The sequence below is a fragment of the Echiichthys vipera genome (assembly GCF_963691815.1).
Source record: "Echiichthys vipera genome assembly, chromosome: 17".
Taxonomy (NCBI): Eukaryota; Metazoa; Chordata; class Actinopteri; order Perciformes; family Trachinidae; genus Echiichthys; species Echiichthys vipera.
The window spans coordinates 1,694,682-1,709,229 of NC_139842.1; the positions used below are offsets into that span (position 1 = coordinate 1,694,682).

The 14,548-nt window shown below is 45.6% G+C and overlaps 2 protein-coding genes across 2 annotated transcripts in view; one reads left to right on the forward strand and one right to left on the reverse strand.

Moving 5' to 3' along the window:
• Positions 1-551: 551 nt before the first annotated feature.
• hoatz (HOATZ cilia and flagella associated protein) lies at positions 552-1,052 on the reverse strand (the record flags this gene model as incomplete). The annotated part of the gene is made up of 1 exon (XM_083931193.1): positions 552-1,052. One exon carries the CDS (start codon positions 1,050-1,052, stop codon positions 552-554), a length of 501 nt encoding a protein of 166 aa, XP_083787319.1.
• A 3,725-nt stretch (positions 1,053-4,777) lies between these two features.
• The window catches only part of LOC310959347 (uncharacterized protein), a gene marked incomplete at both ends in the record, with an annotated part of 38,236 nt that continues 28,465 nt past the window's right edge, over positions 4,778-14,548 (forward strand). Inside the window, 11 exons of the mRNA XM_083930652.1 lie at positions 4,778-4,942; positions 5,167-5,337; positions 7,461-7,617; positions 9,033-9,060; positions 9,547-9,646; positions 10,812-10,838; positions 11,861-11,953; positions 12,039-12,102; positions 13,309-13,407; positions 13,749-13,892; positions 14,176-14,271. Of these exons, the coding sequence (XP_083786778.1) occupies positions 4,778-4,942; positions 5,167-5,337; positions 7,461-7,617; positions 9,033-9,060; positions 9,547-9,646; positions 10,812-10,838; positions 11,861-11,953; positions 12,039-12,102; positions 13,309-13,407; positions 13,749-13,892; positions 14,176-14,271 (1,144 nt within the window). The remainder of the gene's footprint in view (positions 4,943-5,166; positions 5,338-7,460; positions 7,618-9,032; positions 9,061-9,546; positions 9,647-10,811; positions 10,839-11,860; positions 11,954-12,038; positions 12,103-13,308; positions 13,408-13,748; positions 13,893-14,175; positions 14,272-14,548) is intronic.

The following is a 14,548-nucleotide window of genomic DNA, read 5'->3' on the forward strand; positions in this document are numbered from 1 at the left end:
TAGCCTAGAATAGTCATATTTATAGTATAGTCTAGCATAGTGTGGTGTAGTATAGCATAGCATAGTTAAGTATAGTATAGCATTGCAGGGGCCCAGGTGTGAAGGGGCCCCAGGTGTACAGGGTCAGGTGTGCCAGACCACTGCATTTTTTTTAAATTTACTACACTGGAAAAACAACTTTCCTCCTGTTGGATCCCTTAGAAACATTAATTTGGTAAATATGGGACTCATTTACCCAATCAGCTGCCGTCATGTGTCCGGGTTCAGGTCAGATTTGTCGTTACTATGGTTACCACAAAGTACAGCGACTGAAAGAACACCAGGACCAAGATCTACAGATGAAAAATCATAAATTAACGGGATTTTTTAAAGTTACAGACATTTTTTTAAAGGTTTCGAGCATGATAATAAAGTGGGGGGGCCCAAACTAACAGGAGCCCCGGGCCCCTCACCACCTTAATCCGCCCCTGGAAAGTAGCAGGCTTCATAGAGTTGAGAAGCTTTAAAAAGAGTCAATAATGAAAGTGTTTTTAAATCCTTTGCAGGTCTTTTTACTGCAGCTGCTCCACCTGCTCCACCTCCACCTGCAGCTGCTCCGCCTCAGACTGTTTGTGCCGCTGCAGCGCTTTCTCTCCGCGGACCCTCGGCTTCGGTCTGAAGCCCGCAGACAGCAGCTCCTTCCGGACCCGCTGCTCCCTCTGCCTCCGCAGCAGAGCCAGGATCTCCCTCCTCTGGTCGGCCATGGCCGCGTACCGCTGCCTCTCCTCCCGTCTCTGCCGGAGAGCCTCCACGCTCGGAGGCACCGGGGCGGGGAGGAAGTGTCTGGGACCGGGGGCGCTGCTGCTGCGCTGCGGCGGTGGCTGCGGCGGCCGGGACACCGGGAGTCTCTGGCGGATGTCTGCGGACACCAGCCGGGACTCGAGCGGAGGCAGCAGGGACAGCGAGCTCCAGAGCTGCCGGGCGTGAGACACGTCCTCCGGGGAGGAGCCGTCAAACACGGTGAAACATTTCTCAAGGTCCTCCTGCTCCGGAGGGTCCGAGTCTGCAGACATTTGACTTTTAGTCACGAGACTGTTGTTGTTGTTGTTGTTGTTGTTTTAAATTAAGACGTTTGACGTTTAGTTGTTACGGTCGCCATGGAAACGAGACAACTACGGCAAGCCAGCGTGATCAAAAGTTTGCTTAAACTTTTAAGATTTCAAAATAAAAGTAGAACATAGACTAGTACTGCAGGAAAGAGTCCTAATAAATTAAATTAAAATATTATTAATAATAATAATGATAATAATAAAAATAATAATACATTTAAAAAAGGATAGAGTCCTAATAAATTCAATTAAAATAATAATAATGATAATTAATAATAATAATAAGTTAAATTAAATAATCAAAAAGAATAATAATACATTCAAAAAAAGGAATGAGTCCTGAAAAATGTTTAAAAAATAAATAAAATATATCAAACTCAAAATTGGCTTAAAGGTTAAATATGTAGAATCTTTATTAAAAGTTATAGTTTAAAAAATAATAATTATAATAATCCACCCACGGGTCGTTTGGAGGGAACAGAATGAAAGTTTTGCTTTACCATTTAAAAAAAATATATTTAGTCTGAATTATTTTTTTAATGTTTTTGACGGGTTTGACAATGACTTCCTGTCCTGTTGTGTTTCCATGGTAGCAGCCAAAAGCGTTGGGCGTTGCTGGTTGCCAGGGTTGTCTGTTGTTGGGTGCAGCTACTGTAGGTTGGCCATTCTCCTCTGATCTCTGGCATCAACGAGGCATTTGCTCCCAAAGAACAAAAGGAGAGGGAGGAGGAGGGGGAAGAAGAGGAGGAAGAGGACAAGAGGAAGAAGAGGAGAAGGAAGAGGATGAGGGGGGGAGGAGGAGGAAGAGGAGGAGGAAGAAGAGGAGAAGGAAGAGGAGGAGAGGGAGGAGGACGAAGAAGAGGACGAGGAGGAGGGGGAAGAGGAGGAGGACAAGAGGAAGAAGAGGAGAAGGAAGAGGATGAGGGGGGGAGGAGGACGAAGAAGAGGACGAGGAGGAGGGGGAAGAGGAGGAGGACAAGAGGAAGAAGAGGAGAAGGAAGAGGATGAGGGGGGGAGGAGGACGAAGAAGAGGACGAGGAGGAGGGGGAAGAGGAGGAGGACAAGAGGAAGAGGGAGGAGGAGGAAGAAGATAAGAGGACGAAGAAGAGGAGAAGGAAGAGGAGGAGGAGGGGGAAGAAGAGGAGGACAAGAGGAGGAGGAAGAGGGAGGAGGAGTAGGAAGAGGAGGAGGAGCTCACCCCAGTGTGTCCGTTCTCCTCTGACCTCTGGCATCAACAGAACTGACGCTCTCTGGATGAACGTACACACACACACACACACACACACACACACACGCACACGCCTGAATGTGATTGGCTGATTAGAAATCTGCATTAACGAGCAGGTGGACAGGTGTACCTAATAAAGTGGCCGCTGACTGACTTCTATTATATTCTGTTACATATGAATTCAGATGTTTTATATTTAAGTAACGTAACAGAACGGATCCACTTTACAGCTGTGTATAAATCCAAAGCTTTTAATTTGAAAGGCAGGGCGATCACGCCTCTCCTCCTGCTGTGATTGGCCGGTTGGGTGTCCTTGATGGTGGCTGCTGCCAACTTTGGACACGAGCTGGCGCTGCTGCTCCGCCCCCAGGTGTCCCGGGCCGGTTTAAATAGTGTGGAGGGAGGAGAGGACCACATCCCCATCATCCGTCCAGTTACCTGACGGGATCGCTGAGCCTCCATCCTGCACCGAGGGCTGAAGCGCTGCACAGTGAGTACAAAGGCTTTATCACTTTAATACAAGGGGAAAGTAGAGGCTATTACAACTTCCATGCATTAAATCTGCTTTTTAATCAGCTTTAAATGCAATTTTTATTATTTAAAGGTGAAAAAACAACTTTAAAAAGCAGCGAAAAGTCACATTTCTGTCACTCTAACAGCCCAAATGTTAATTTCTGCTGCTGAAAAGTGAGAAATTGATATTAAAAAGAAACTTTATAGCCTGTTGCATGTTTTAAACTGTTAAAATGATGTTTTTTTAAATCTAATAAGGTGTGTTGACATTCATTTAAAGCAGTAAATGTGTGGGAAATCTTCAGCTGCACACACCTGCACTGTTGTGTGTGTGTGTGTGTGTGTGTGTGTGTGTGTGTGTGTGTGTGTGCTGGCGGCCACACATGGATGCACCTTAGGACATGTCACCATTTTGGTGTAAACGGTAAGCTTGGCTGGAGACACACGGAGCTGCACCTTATAAGGTAGCACGCGGGCTAAGTCCCGTAGCATCCCTCTTTGGGCTACCAAGGGCTACCAGGAGCAAAGGCTGAGCCAAACATGGGCATCCCAGCGTGGCAGCCGGCTCCTTTGACTATAGGGGTTATCTGTGTGCTGCTTTTCATGTTTTATTGCCTGCTGCTGTTCTACGGGGGCTCAAAGCTGCACCAAGAGGCAGGGACGGCGATAAGGGAGTAAGTAGCTCTTTGCAAAAAGCTCCAGGGAAACGCACCTTATCTGCCACCAGAAACCAAATGTGAGCCATGCAAAGTGGCCGAGGCGCGCGAGAGGGGGTTTTATCCTCTTCTGCTTTTTCATTTTGCCAAAACGCGACGACGGTTTAGCTCCGTGAGTCAAATCTGATCCACCGGGGACGAGTTCTGAGTGTTAAACTCCTAAAAACATATTCACTGAAGGTGTTTTCCAGCACACTTTCACTTTAAATGTTGCTAAATTAGGCGTGAATGTTTTAAAGAAGGTAAAGTTTCTCTTTTTTTATTTGAAGTTTACTTTCTTCTGCACTTCTTAAGACTTTTCACCAGACTTTGTTAAGGAGTTAACTCGTTTAAGGTCCAATATTCTGCTCAATTTCACGTTACAGTAGAGATGAATGAGGCCGAACACGTTAATTCTGTGTTTGTGACACCGGTTAGGGTTTTAAAACACATTTAAAATATCTGTTTGCACTTTACATGAGTGTTATTTCTTTCTTTTTGCTGCTAATGCACACTTAATTTGTTAAAAAGTAATATTAAGTACATTTATATCTGTGTTCGTTTGTTGTTAAACAGCAGGATCAGTATCAGGTATCGGTCGATACGCTCAGGAATCAACTGGATCTCTGATCACCTATAGTAGTTAGCTTAGCTTAGCTTAGCTTAGCTTAGCATAAAGCCTGGAAACAGGTGGAAACAGCTAGCGTGTCACCTCTGAACATCTGTTTGCACTTTACATGAGTGTTATTTCTTTATTTTTGCTGCTAATTTTCACTTAATTTGTTAATAAATACTAAGTACATTTATTTCTGTGTGTTTGAACGTGTTTGAATGCTTTAATGTTTAAAAAACACATTATTTTTCAGTTTGAAACACCTTTGAATTAAATTGTGTTTGTACGTTAAATACCACCTGTAGCCGTTAGCTTAGCTTAGCTTAGCCTAGCTTAGCATTAAGACTGGAAACAGCTAGCGTGTCCATTTTACCGTCACCTCTGAAGCTCCTGTTGTATCCTGTTTGTGTAAAAACTGCACGAAATGTGTCGCAGGTCAGAGGTCAACCAGAGGTCAGAGGTCAACCAGAGGTCAGAGGTCAACCCGACTCCCATCGAGCCACCAGACGCCGACCCCGTTGCCAGTGACGCCCCAGAAGTCAGCTCCACCGCCTCTGAGCCTCCGGTGATCCTCTCCGACGCCGCTGCCGCTGCAGCTGCACCTCAGGTCGCTTCAACCGCCAACGGTGACGCGCCCGACATGGCTGACCCGGCGCCCGACGACAGCAAGTTCCTCTTCCTGGATAACGACTTCCGCAACAGCGGGGTGGTGCAAGCCGATTGGTCGGCCAAGAAGATGGTGTGGATACCGTCGGAGAGGGAGGGCTTCGAGGCCGCCAGCGTGAAGGAGGAGAAGGGCGAGGAGGTAATGCACGCCGCGATGATGTCACAGCAGGTTCACGCCATCTCTGCGTGATGCTGTGTTACGTTTTACGACGTCACCCTTTAATAGGTGTGTGTGTGTGTGTGTGTGTGTGTGTGTGTGTGTGTGTGTGTGTGTGTGTGTGTGTGTGTGTGTGTGTGTGTGTGTGTGTGTGTGTGTGTGTGTGTGTGTGTGTGTGTGTGTGTGTGTGTGTGTGTGTGTCTCAGGTGGTGGTGCAGCTCTCTAACGGTCAGAAAGTGACGGTGAACAAAGACGACATCCAGAAGATGAACCCGCCCAAGTTCAGTAAGGTGGAGGACATGGCCGCCCTCACCTTCCTCAACGAAGCCTCCGTCCTCCAGAACCTGCGGGAGAGATACTTCTCCAGCCTCATCTATGTGAGCAGCACACACACACACACACACACACACACACAGGATATAGGTATCTCTAACCGTAAAGGAAAAAAGGGCACATATAGCTCGTCCTCGCTACTGAAGAGGGCACTCTAGCACACCTTTAGGCTCCTAGAGGACACTTTAACACACGTTTATGCTCCTAGAGGACACTTTAACACACGTTTAGGCTCCTAGAGGACACTTTAACACACGTTTAGGCTCCTAGAGGACACTTTAACACACGTTTAGGCTCCTAGAGGACACTTTAACACACGTTTAGGCTCCTAGAGGACACTTTAGCACATGTTTATGCTCCTAGAGGACACTTTAACACGTTTATGCTCCTAGAGGACACTTTAACACACGTTTTGGCTCCTAGAGGACACTTTAACACGTTTATGCTCCTAGAGGACACTTTAGCACACGTTTTGGCTCCTAGAGGACACTTTAACACGTTTATGCTCCTAGAGGACACTTTAGCACACGTTTTGGCTCCTAGAGGGCACTTTAGCACATGTTTTGGCTCCTAGAGGACACTTTAGCACATGTTTTGGCTCCTAGAGGACACTTTAACACACGTTTATGCTCCTAGAGGACACTTTAGCACATGTTTTGGCTCCTAGAGGACACTTTAACACACGTTTATGCTCCTAGAGGACACTTTAGCACATGTTTTGGCTCCTAGAGGACACTTGCGCACACATTTTGGCTCCTAGAGGGCACTTTAGCACACTTTTTTCACCAAGGGGTCGAATCCCTGAACTATAAACCTTCAGTTCAACGTCACAACTTCAAAATAAAAAGTGAATATTTAATTTAAAAAGTGTTGTGATTTGTGGACGACTCTGCGTTCTCCAGCTCTAAAAGCCTGCACACAAACATCGCTGGATGAACCTAAAGCTAAATATAAGGACGGAAATGTCTCTTAAGCTCCTCACAAACCCCTCCACGTTCACATGTCCTTGTTTTAGGATCAGCAGCTTATACTGATATATATAATAACTTATATTATTTCAGTCCGTCTCACAGAGTCTAATAAGGTACGGGACGTCAAACTGATGCATTTATTACAGACTGCCACGGATATGACAGGAAGCTCAGAGCTGAGCCCTCCTCTCCATATATGAGCAGACGTATCATAAAGAAAACACTCTGAAGATGAGCTGTGACCCTCTGGAGATGATCATAACTCATCCACAGCAGCGTAAATCTAAATACAACGAGCTGCAGTTTAAACTTTTGAGCAATAATATGAGTTTTTTTGTATATTGTTGCAGTTTGAGAGTTGTGTTTATGTGGATTTAAGGTTTAAGTATGTGTTGGTTGAGTTTTAAGTATGTTGACACAAAATGAGCTGAGCAAGGGAGACACTACAGGTGGATATGCTTCCTAGAGGGCACTTTTGCACATGTTTTGGCTCCTAGAGGACACTTTAGCACTAGTTTATGCTCCTAGAGGACACTTTAGCACTAGTTTATGCTCCTAGAGGACACTTTAACACACGTTTATGCTCCTAGAGGACACTTTAACACACGTTTATGCTCCTAGAGGACACTTTAACACATGTTTAGGCTCCTAGAGGACACTTTAACAGACGTTTTTGCTTCCTAGAGGACACTTTAGCACTAGTTTATGCTCCTAGAGGAAACTTTAGCACACGTTTATGCTCCTAGAGGACACTTTAACACACGTTTATGCTCCTAGAGGACACTTTAACACACGTTTATGCTCCTAGAGGACACTTTAACACATGTTTAGGCTCCTAGAGGACACTTTAACAGACGTTTTTGCTTCCTAGAGGACACTTTAGCACTAGTTTATGCTCCTAGAGGAAACTTTAGCACACGTTTATGCTCCTAGAGGACACTTTAACACACGTTTATGCTCCTAGAGGACACTTTAACACACGTTTATGCTCCTAGAGGACACTTTAACACACGTTTTGGCTCCTAGAGGACACTTTAACACACGTTTTGATTAAATAAATAAGCACATAATCACAACTTGGATTCCTGGAAAACATAGAACACGATCCAGGAGAAACCAGGGAATGTTGATTATTCTTATTATTCTTATTATTATTGTTATTATGGTGTTGATTTCCTCTGTGTCTTCGCTCACAGACGTACTCGGGGCTGTTCTGCGTGGTGGTGAACCCCTACAAGATGCTGCCCATCTACTCTGAGAAGATCATCGAGATGTACAAGGGCAAGAAACGCCACGAGGTGCCGCCGCACATCTACTCCATCACAGACAACGCCTACAGGAACATGATGCAAGGTGACCGCTGCGACCTGCACCACGCCAAAGAGTAAAGGCAGCGCTTAAGTCACGGTATCTGTTAGCGGCCCGGCACGGTTCTGCAGCGCTCGCCTGTTTAAGGGCGCACTCCCACTGTTCCTCCGTCCCGTGCCCCGTGCTTTAGGGTCCTTGTCCCCCCCTCCAGGCCCGTTTGTACTCACACTACCTGGGCCTCGGAGAATGCTTCTTGCTGCCTATACGTCATCACGCCGTAACACGTCACACGCATTGATGACGTCATGGCGATGCGTGGCTTTGTTTCCAGATCTTTCCGTAGACCTCGGAGTTTTTGTGCGTCTTGTCGACTGTTTTTGAATCTTTTCATCGACCAAATCTGCAGTAAACACTCCACCTCCGCATCACACCAACGTGAACCTTTCACCGCCATTGTTTGAAATGTCCGCGCATGGTCCCTCCTTCTTTTTTCTACGTCCCAACAGGCGCACAGGAAATGACCTCAGAACCGCCGTGCGCACGCTCGTGCTCGTACACGTGCGCACGCTCGTGCTCGTACACGTGCAAGCGTGCTTTACTAAAGCCCACCTCTCCCAAACGGGCCGTGGACGGCAAGCGTGCCGCTCCTAGACGCGGTACGGTTGCTCTCACACTGGTCAAAGGAACCAGACTTTAACCGTGAAACGTCCTGGGGCACGGTACGGAGGCACAGTGGGAGTGCAACCTAAACGTGCTAGGATTTTGCATTGGAAAAAGTGCACGAACGACGCCTTCTGAACCCGGCACCATGATGGCACCTGCACACCCGGGGCCCCTAGGCTGCAGCCTGTGCACTAATCCGCCTCTGCACACACACACACACACACACACACACACACACACACACACACACACACACACACACACACACACACACACACACACACACACACACACACACACACACACACAGTCAGCAGAAGGAAGCTTCCAAACCAAAGTCGAAGGTGGCCGCCCGGGCTGAAGCCCTGGAGCGTGCCGCCGTGACCTCAGAACAACCCCGTACTTTCCATCGGGCCCCAGGACGGCCATACATGGAGCAGGGAGACGGGATTACAGCGGGGGAGCCCGGCACCCACCTGCTATTTTTAGAGCACACCAGTGATGGAGGCTAATCTCCCCCCGAGCGACTTCTGCGGAGCTCCAGAGTTCATGTTCAAGCTTTAGTTCGGCTCAGTCGACATTATTTCCCCCGTTTTAACATCTCTCTCTCTCTCTCTCTCTCTCTCTCTCTCTCTCTCTCTCTCTCTCTCTCTCTCTCTCTCCCTCTCTCTCTCTCTCTCTCTCTCTCTCTCTCTCTCTCTCTCTCTCTCTCTCTCTCTCTCTCTCTCTCTCTCTCTCTCTCCCTCTCTCTCTCTCTCTCTCTCTCTCTCTCTCTCTCTCTCTCTCTCTCTCCACAGACCGCGAGGATCAGTCTATTCTCTGCACGTGAGTCCACACACACACACACACACACACACACACACACACACACACACACACACACACACACACACACACACACACACACACACACACACACACACTTTTTACCATTTTCCATCACACACACACACCTGTCCGTCACTTACGTTCATTCTCTGGGACTTAAACCAGTTTCTCCTCTTTTCTCCTCTCCTCCTCTTTTCTCCTCTCCTCCTCTTTTCTCCTCTCCTCCTCTTTTCTCCTCTCCTCCTCTTTTCTCCTCCCCTCTTTTCTCCTCTCCTCCTCTTTTCTCCTCTCCTCCTCTTTTCTCCTCTCCTCCTCTTTTCTCCTCTCCTCCTCTTTTCTCCCCCCTCTTTTCTCCTCCCCTCTTTTCTCCCCCCCTCTTTTCTCCTCCCCTCTTTTCTCCTCCCCTCTTTTCTCCTCTCCTCCTCTTTTCTCTTCCCCTCTTTTCTCTTCCCCTCTTTTCTCCACCCCTCTTCCCTCCTGCAGAGGTGAGTCTGGAGCTGGAAAGACAGAAAACACCAAGAAGGTCATTCAGTACCTGGCCGTCGTCGCCTCCTCACACAAGGGCAAGAAGGAAGCAAATGCTGTGAGTGCAAACGTCTGCGTCATCTACGTCAGGGGGGTCAAACTCAGGCCCGTGGGCCAAATCTGACAAACTTAGGGCGCCCTCCCACTGTTCCTCCGTCCCGTGCCCCGTGCTTTAGGGTCCTTGTCCCCCCCCTCCAGGCCCGTTTGTACTCACACTACCTGGGCCTCGGAGAATGCTTCTTGCTGCCTATACGTCATCACGCCGTAACACGTCACACGCATTGATGACGTCATGGCGATGCGTGGCTTTGTTTCCAGATCTTTCCGTAGACCTCTGAGTTTTTGTGCGTCTTGTCGACTGTTTTTGAATCTTTTCATGGACCAAATCTGCAGTAAACACTCCACCTCCGCATCACACCAACGTGAACCTTTCACCGCCATTGTTTGAAATGTCCGCGCATGGTCCCTCCTTCTTTTTTCTACGTCCCAACAGGCGCACAGGAAATGACCTCAGAACCGCCGTAGGCCTCGTGCTCGTACACGTGCACACGCTCGTGCTCGTACACGTGCAAACGTGCTTTACTAAAGCCCACCTCTCCCAAACGGGCCGTGGACGGCAAGCGTGCCGCTCCTAGGCGTGGTACGGTTGCACTCACACTGGTCAAAGGAACCAGACTTTAGCAGTGGAACGTGCTGGGGCACGGTACGGAGGCACAGTGTTAGGGCGCCCTAAGTGTGTCTGCAGAGACTGGTAGCACGGATGCTCATGTTTGTTAATAGAAAAGTAGACGTGTTTGTGCTTTAAACTCACGGCTAAAGTCTAGTTCCTTTGACCAGTGTGAGTGCAACCGGGCCTGGAGGGGGGGACAAGGACCCTAAAGCACGGGGACGGATGCATCATCTTTGTCCCAGTGTTTAAACTTGTCCCACTGTGAGCTGGAGTTTGACGCCTCTGATCTACTGTGTATAAATGTTTTGGGCACATTTGGTAAAAACTAAAAAGCAGATTTGATAAAAATGTTCCTAAAACATCACTGATGCAAAGTTCCAGCTGCTTTTTCGTTCAGCAGAAGAAGAAATATCTGTGGTTTGTTTCGCCACATTATCGACGCTCGACGATGTGAGGAGCGAGTTTTAGGGGATTAAATGTGCAGAATTAAATGTGCAGAATTAAATGTGCAGAAATAAATGAAAACGTCTGTAACCTGTTTTTGTTCCTGCAGCCGCAGCAGACTGGATCTCTGGCCTACGTGAGTAAAAATATTCATTCATTTCAGTAATTTATTATGTTTTTATAGTCGTATTTTCTACTTTATTTATATTTATTTACCTTATTTTATACTATAGGGATTTAATTTAATCAAATCTTAATTTAATTAATCTATTTTTTATTTATTTATTATGTAAAACTAAAGTATCAACATGAAAATGTATTTATTTATTTTTTTTTTTATTGTTTTTACATTTTAAGTCACATTTTATCTGTTAATTAACACCTACCTTTATTTTTAATATTATTATTTATATATTTTGGGTAAATTTAATGAAATATTCATTCATTTCATTCATTTATTACTTTTGTATAGTTGTATTTTATATTTTATTTATATATTTATTCCTTTATTTTATTCTATAGGTATTTAATTTAATCTAATTTTTATTTTATCATTATTTATTTTTTATTTATCAAGTAAAACTAAAGTATTAGCATGAAAATGTATTTATTTGTTTATTTTTTTATTGTTTTTACATTTTAAGTCCCATTTTATCTGTTAATTAACACATATGTTTATTTTTAATATTATTATTAATATACTTTTGGTAAATTTAATGACATGTTCATTCATTTCATTCATTTAAGTGATTTACTATGTTTATATAATTGTATTTTCTACTTTATTTATATTTTTTTACTTCATTTTATACTATAGGTATTTAATTTAATCTAATTTTTATTTTATCATTATTTATTTTATTTTGGCAGCTTACGGCCTCCGTACTACAGCGTAAAAACACAAGTAATTATATGAATCTAAATAAATCATAAGTAAAACTCAAGTATCAGCATTAAAAATGTATTTAAAGTAGAAGCTTTATCACTTTAATGTCATTTAAATGACTTTATATACGTCTGTGGATATTTTAACCAATAATATTACATGTTTTTTAATAATATAAATGTGCAGAGTAACAAATAAGAGTCGTGAAGTGTTAGAATAAAGACGTTTAAGGTGAATTAAGTGTGTGAGTGTAGCTGTACTCTGTGCTGCAGGGGGAGCTGGAGAAGCAGCTGCTGCAGGCCAACCCCATCCTGGAGGCGTTCGGAAACGCCAAAACCATCAAGAACGACAACTCCTCACGATTCGTACGTCTTATTTAAATCCATTAGTTTGTGCGTTGTGACTTTTCTGTTCGCTCCGCGGTGAACGACGTCTCTCCTGCGTCCACAGGGGAAGTTCATCAAGCTCAACTTCGATGTGACCGGGTACATCGTCGGGGCCAATATCGACACCTGTATCCTTGTTTTTCTGTCAGAGCGGGACCAGAGCGTTCCTCTCCTCCGCTCGACTTCACACTCGACACTTAGGTCGCCTCACAGCAAGAGGGTTCCTGGTTTGAGTCCCGGTTGGGGCCCTTTTGTGTGGAGTTTGCATGTTGTCCCTGTGTCTGCGTGGGTTTTCTCCGGGTTCTCCGGTTTCCTCCCACAGTCCAAAGACGTGCAGGTGTTCGGTTCATTGATGACTCTAAATCACCCGTAGGTGTGAATGGTTGTCTGTCTCTGTTCGTCTCTATGTGTCCTGAACCAAATTCGATGACGGTTGCTCAAAATTTGCCTGAAGAGACAATAAAAAACTGATTTGGACACAAAATTCACTCAAAATGGTGAAAAAATTCATGTGATGTGGATCGATTCATCTGGACCCAAAGAATCCAGGAGAAAAAAACAGTTTACAGGCCAATGCAACAGCGCCACCTGTTGACCAAATGGCACCAAACTTCCCATGTCCTCTCGGACATTAAATCTACACGTGTCCACCAAATATGGTTCCAATAGCACCAAGTGTTCAGGAGATATGATATGTTTTGTAGGGTCAGCTGAAGCGAAACTCTGAAAAAAATCTAAAATAGTCACTTTTTCCGGTTTGTTCCGAAGATGTTTTGCACCAAATTTTGGTGACGGTTGCTCAAAATTTGTCGGAAGAGACAATAAAAAACTGATTTGGACACAATGTGATGTGGATTGATTTATCTGGACCCAAAAGAATCCAGGAGAAAAAACAGTTTACGGGCTGAAATATGACGTTTGTTGTAATAGCGCCACCATGTGGCCATACCACACCAGTCATTGGGTCCCCAGCATCAAACCTGCCTGATGTGACGTAGATTAGATGAATGTTTCCAGAGATTTACGAAGGACAGAGATTCAACTTTGAGGTCCAGCTTTAAAAGAACTCTACGGAACATCGAAAATCTGGAAAAAGTACTTCTTACGGTTTAATCCAGAGATGTTTTTGTGCCGTATTTGGTGACGATTGTTTAAAATCTGTAGGAAGAGAAGGGGAAATGAATTGGACACGTTTAGAAATGGCTGAAAATCAATCTCGATGAAATGTCGGGGTTGCACCAAAGTCTTTGAGGTTCACGTAAAGGAGGAGATTGTTTGTAACAAGTGTTCTTTTGTTGTGAGCTGTTCACTGACCTCCTTAACGCTCTCCTGAGACCTGCTGGAGAAGTCTCGCTGCATCCGTCAGGGCAACACGGAGCGAGCCTTCCACATCTTCTACTACATGGTGGCCGGAGCCAAAGACAGCCTGAAGGGTGAGCCACACATCAAACTCTTCTCAGGGCGCACTTCCACTGTGCCTCCGTACCGTGCCCCGTGCTTTAGGGTCCTTGTCCCCCCCTCCAGGCCTGTTTGTACTCACTCTACCTGGGCCTCGGAGAATGCTTCTTGCTGCCTATACGTCAGCACGCCGTAACACGTCACACGCATGTGTGTGTGTGTGTGTGTGTGTGTGTGTGTGTGTGTGTGTGTGTGTGTGTGTGTGTGTGTGTGTGTGTGTGTGTGTGTGTGTGTGTGTGTGTGTGTGTGTGTGTGTGTGTGTGTGTGTGTGTGTGTGTGTGTGTGTGTGTGTGTGTGTGTGTGTGTGTGTGCGCAGAGGAGCTCCTGCTGGAGGACTTCAGCTGCTACCGTTTCCTGGTGGCGGGTCACGTGGAGATCCCGGGTCAGGAGGACGATGAGATGTTCGTGGAGACGCTGGAGGCCATGGAGATCATGGGCTTCACTGAGGAGGAGAGGATCGGTACACACACACCGCTCTCACCGCTCTCACCCTTAAACCACGTCTGTTCGTCCATTCAGACTGTTTTCTAAATGATCTTTCATTTCAGAGACGTTCATGTTCCACTAACAGATCTAAAGGAATATTAAATAATATCAGAAATTCAATTATTAATAAAGTAAATTAAAAATAAATACAATATGAGATGAAATGAGGTGAACACATGAAATAAATAACAAATAAAGTGTGTGTAGCAGTGTGTGTTCATTGATCTCATGTAAAGCGACGGTTGTCCTCGCTGCAGGGATGTTGAAGGTGGTGTCGACCGTGCTCCAGCTCGGCAACGTCAAGTTTGAGAAGGAGAGGAACAGCGAGCAGGCGACCATGCCCGACAACACCGGTGACCATTTACAGTACCAGCAGCAACAGCAGCAAATACAGCAACTACTGCAACACCAGCACTAACGACACCAACAACACCACCACAAGCAACAACACCAGCAACACCAACAACACCAGCAACAACAGCAACAACAGCAGCAACAACACCAACACAAACAACACCAACAACAACAGCAACACCAGCAACACAAACAACACCAGCAACAACAGCAACAACAGCAACACCAGCACTAACGACACCAGCAACACCACCACAAGCAACAACACCAGCAACA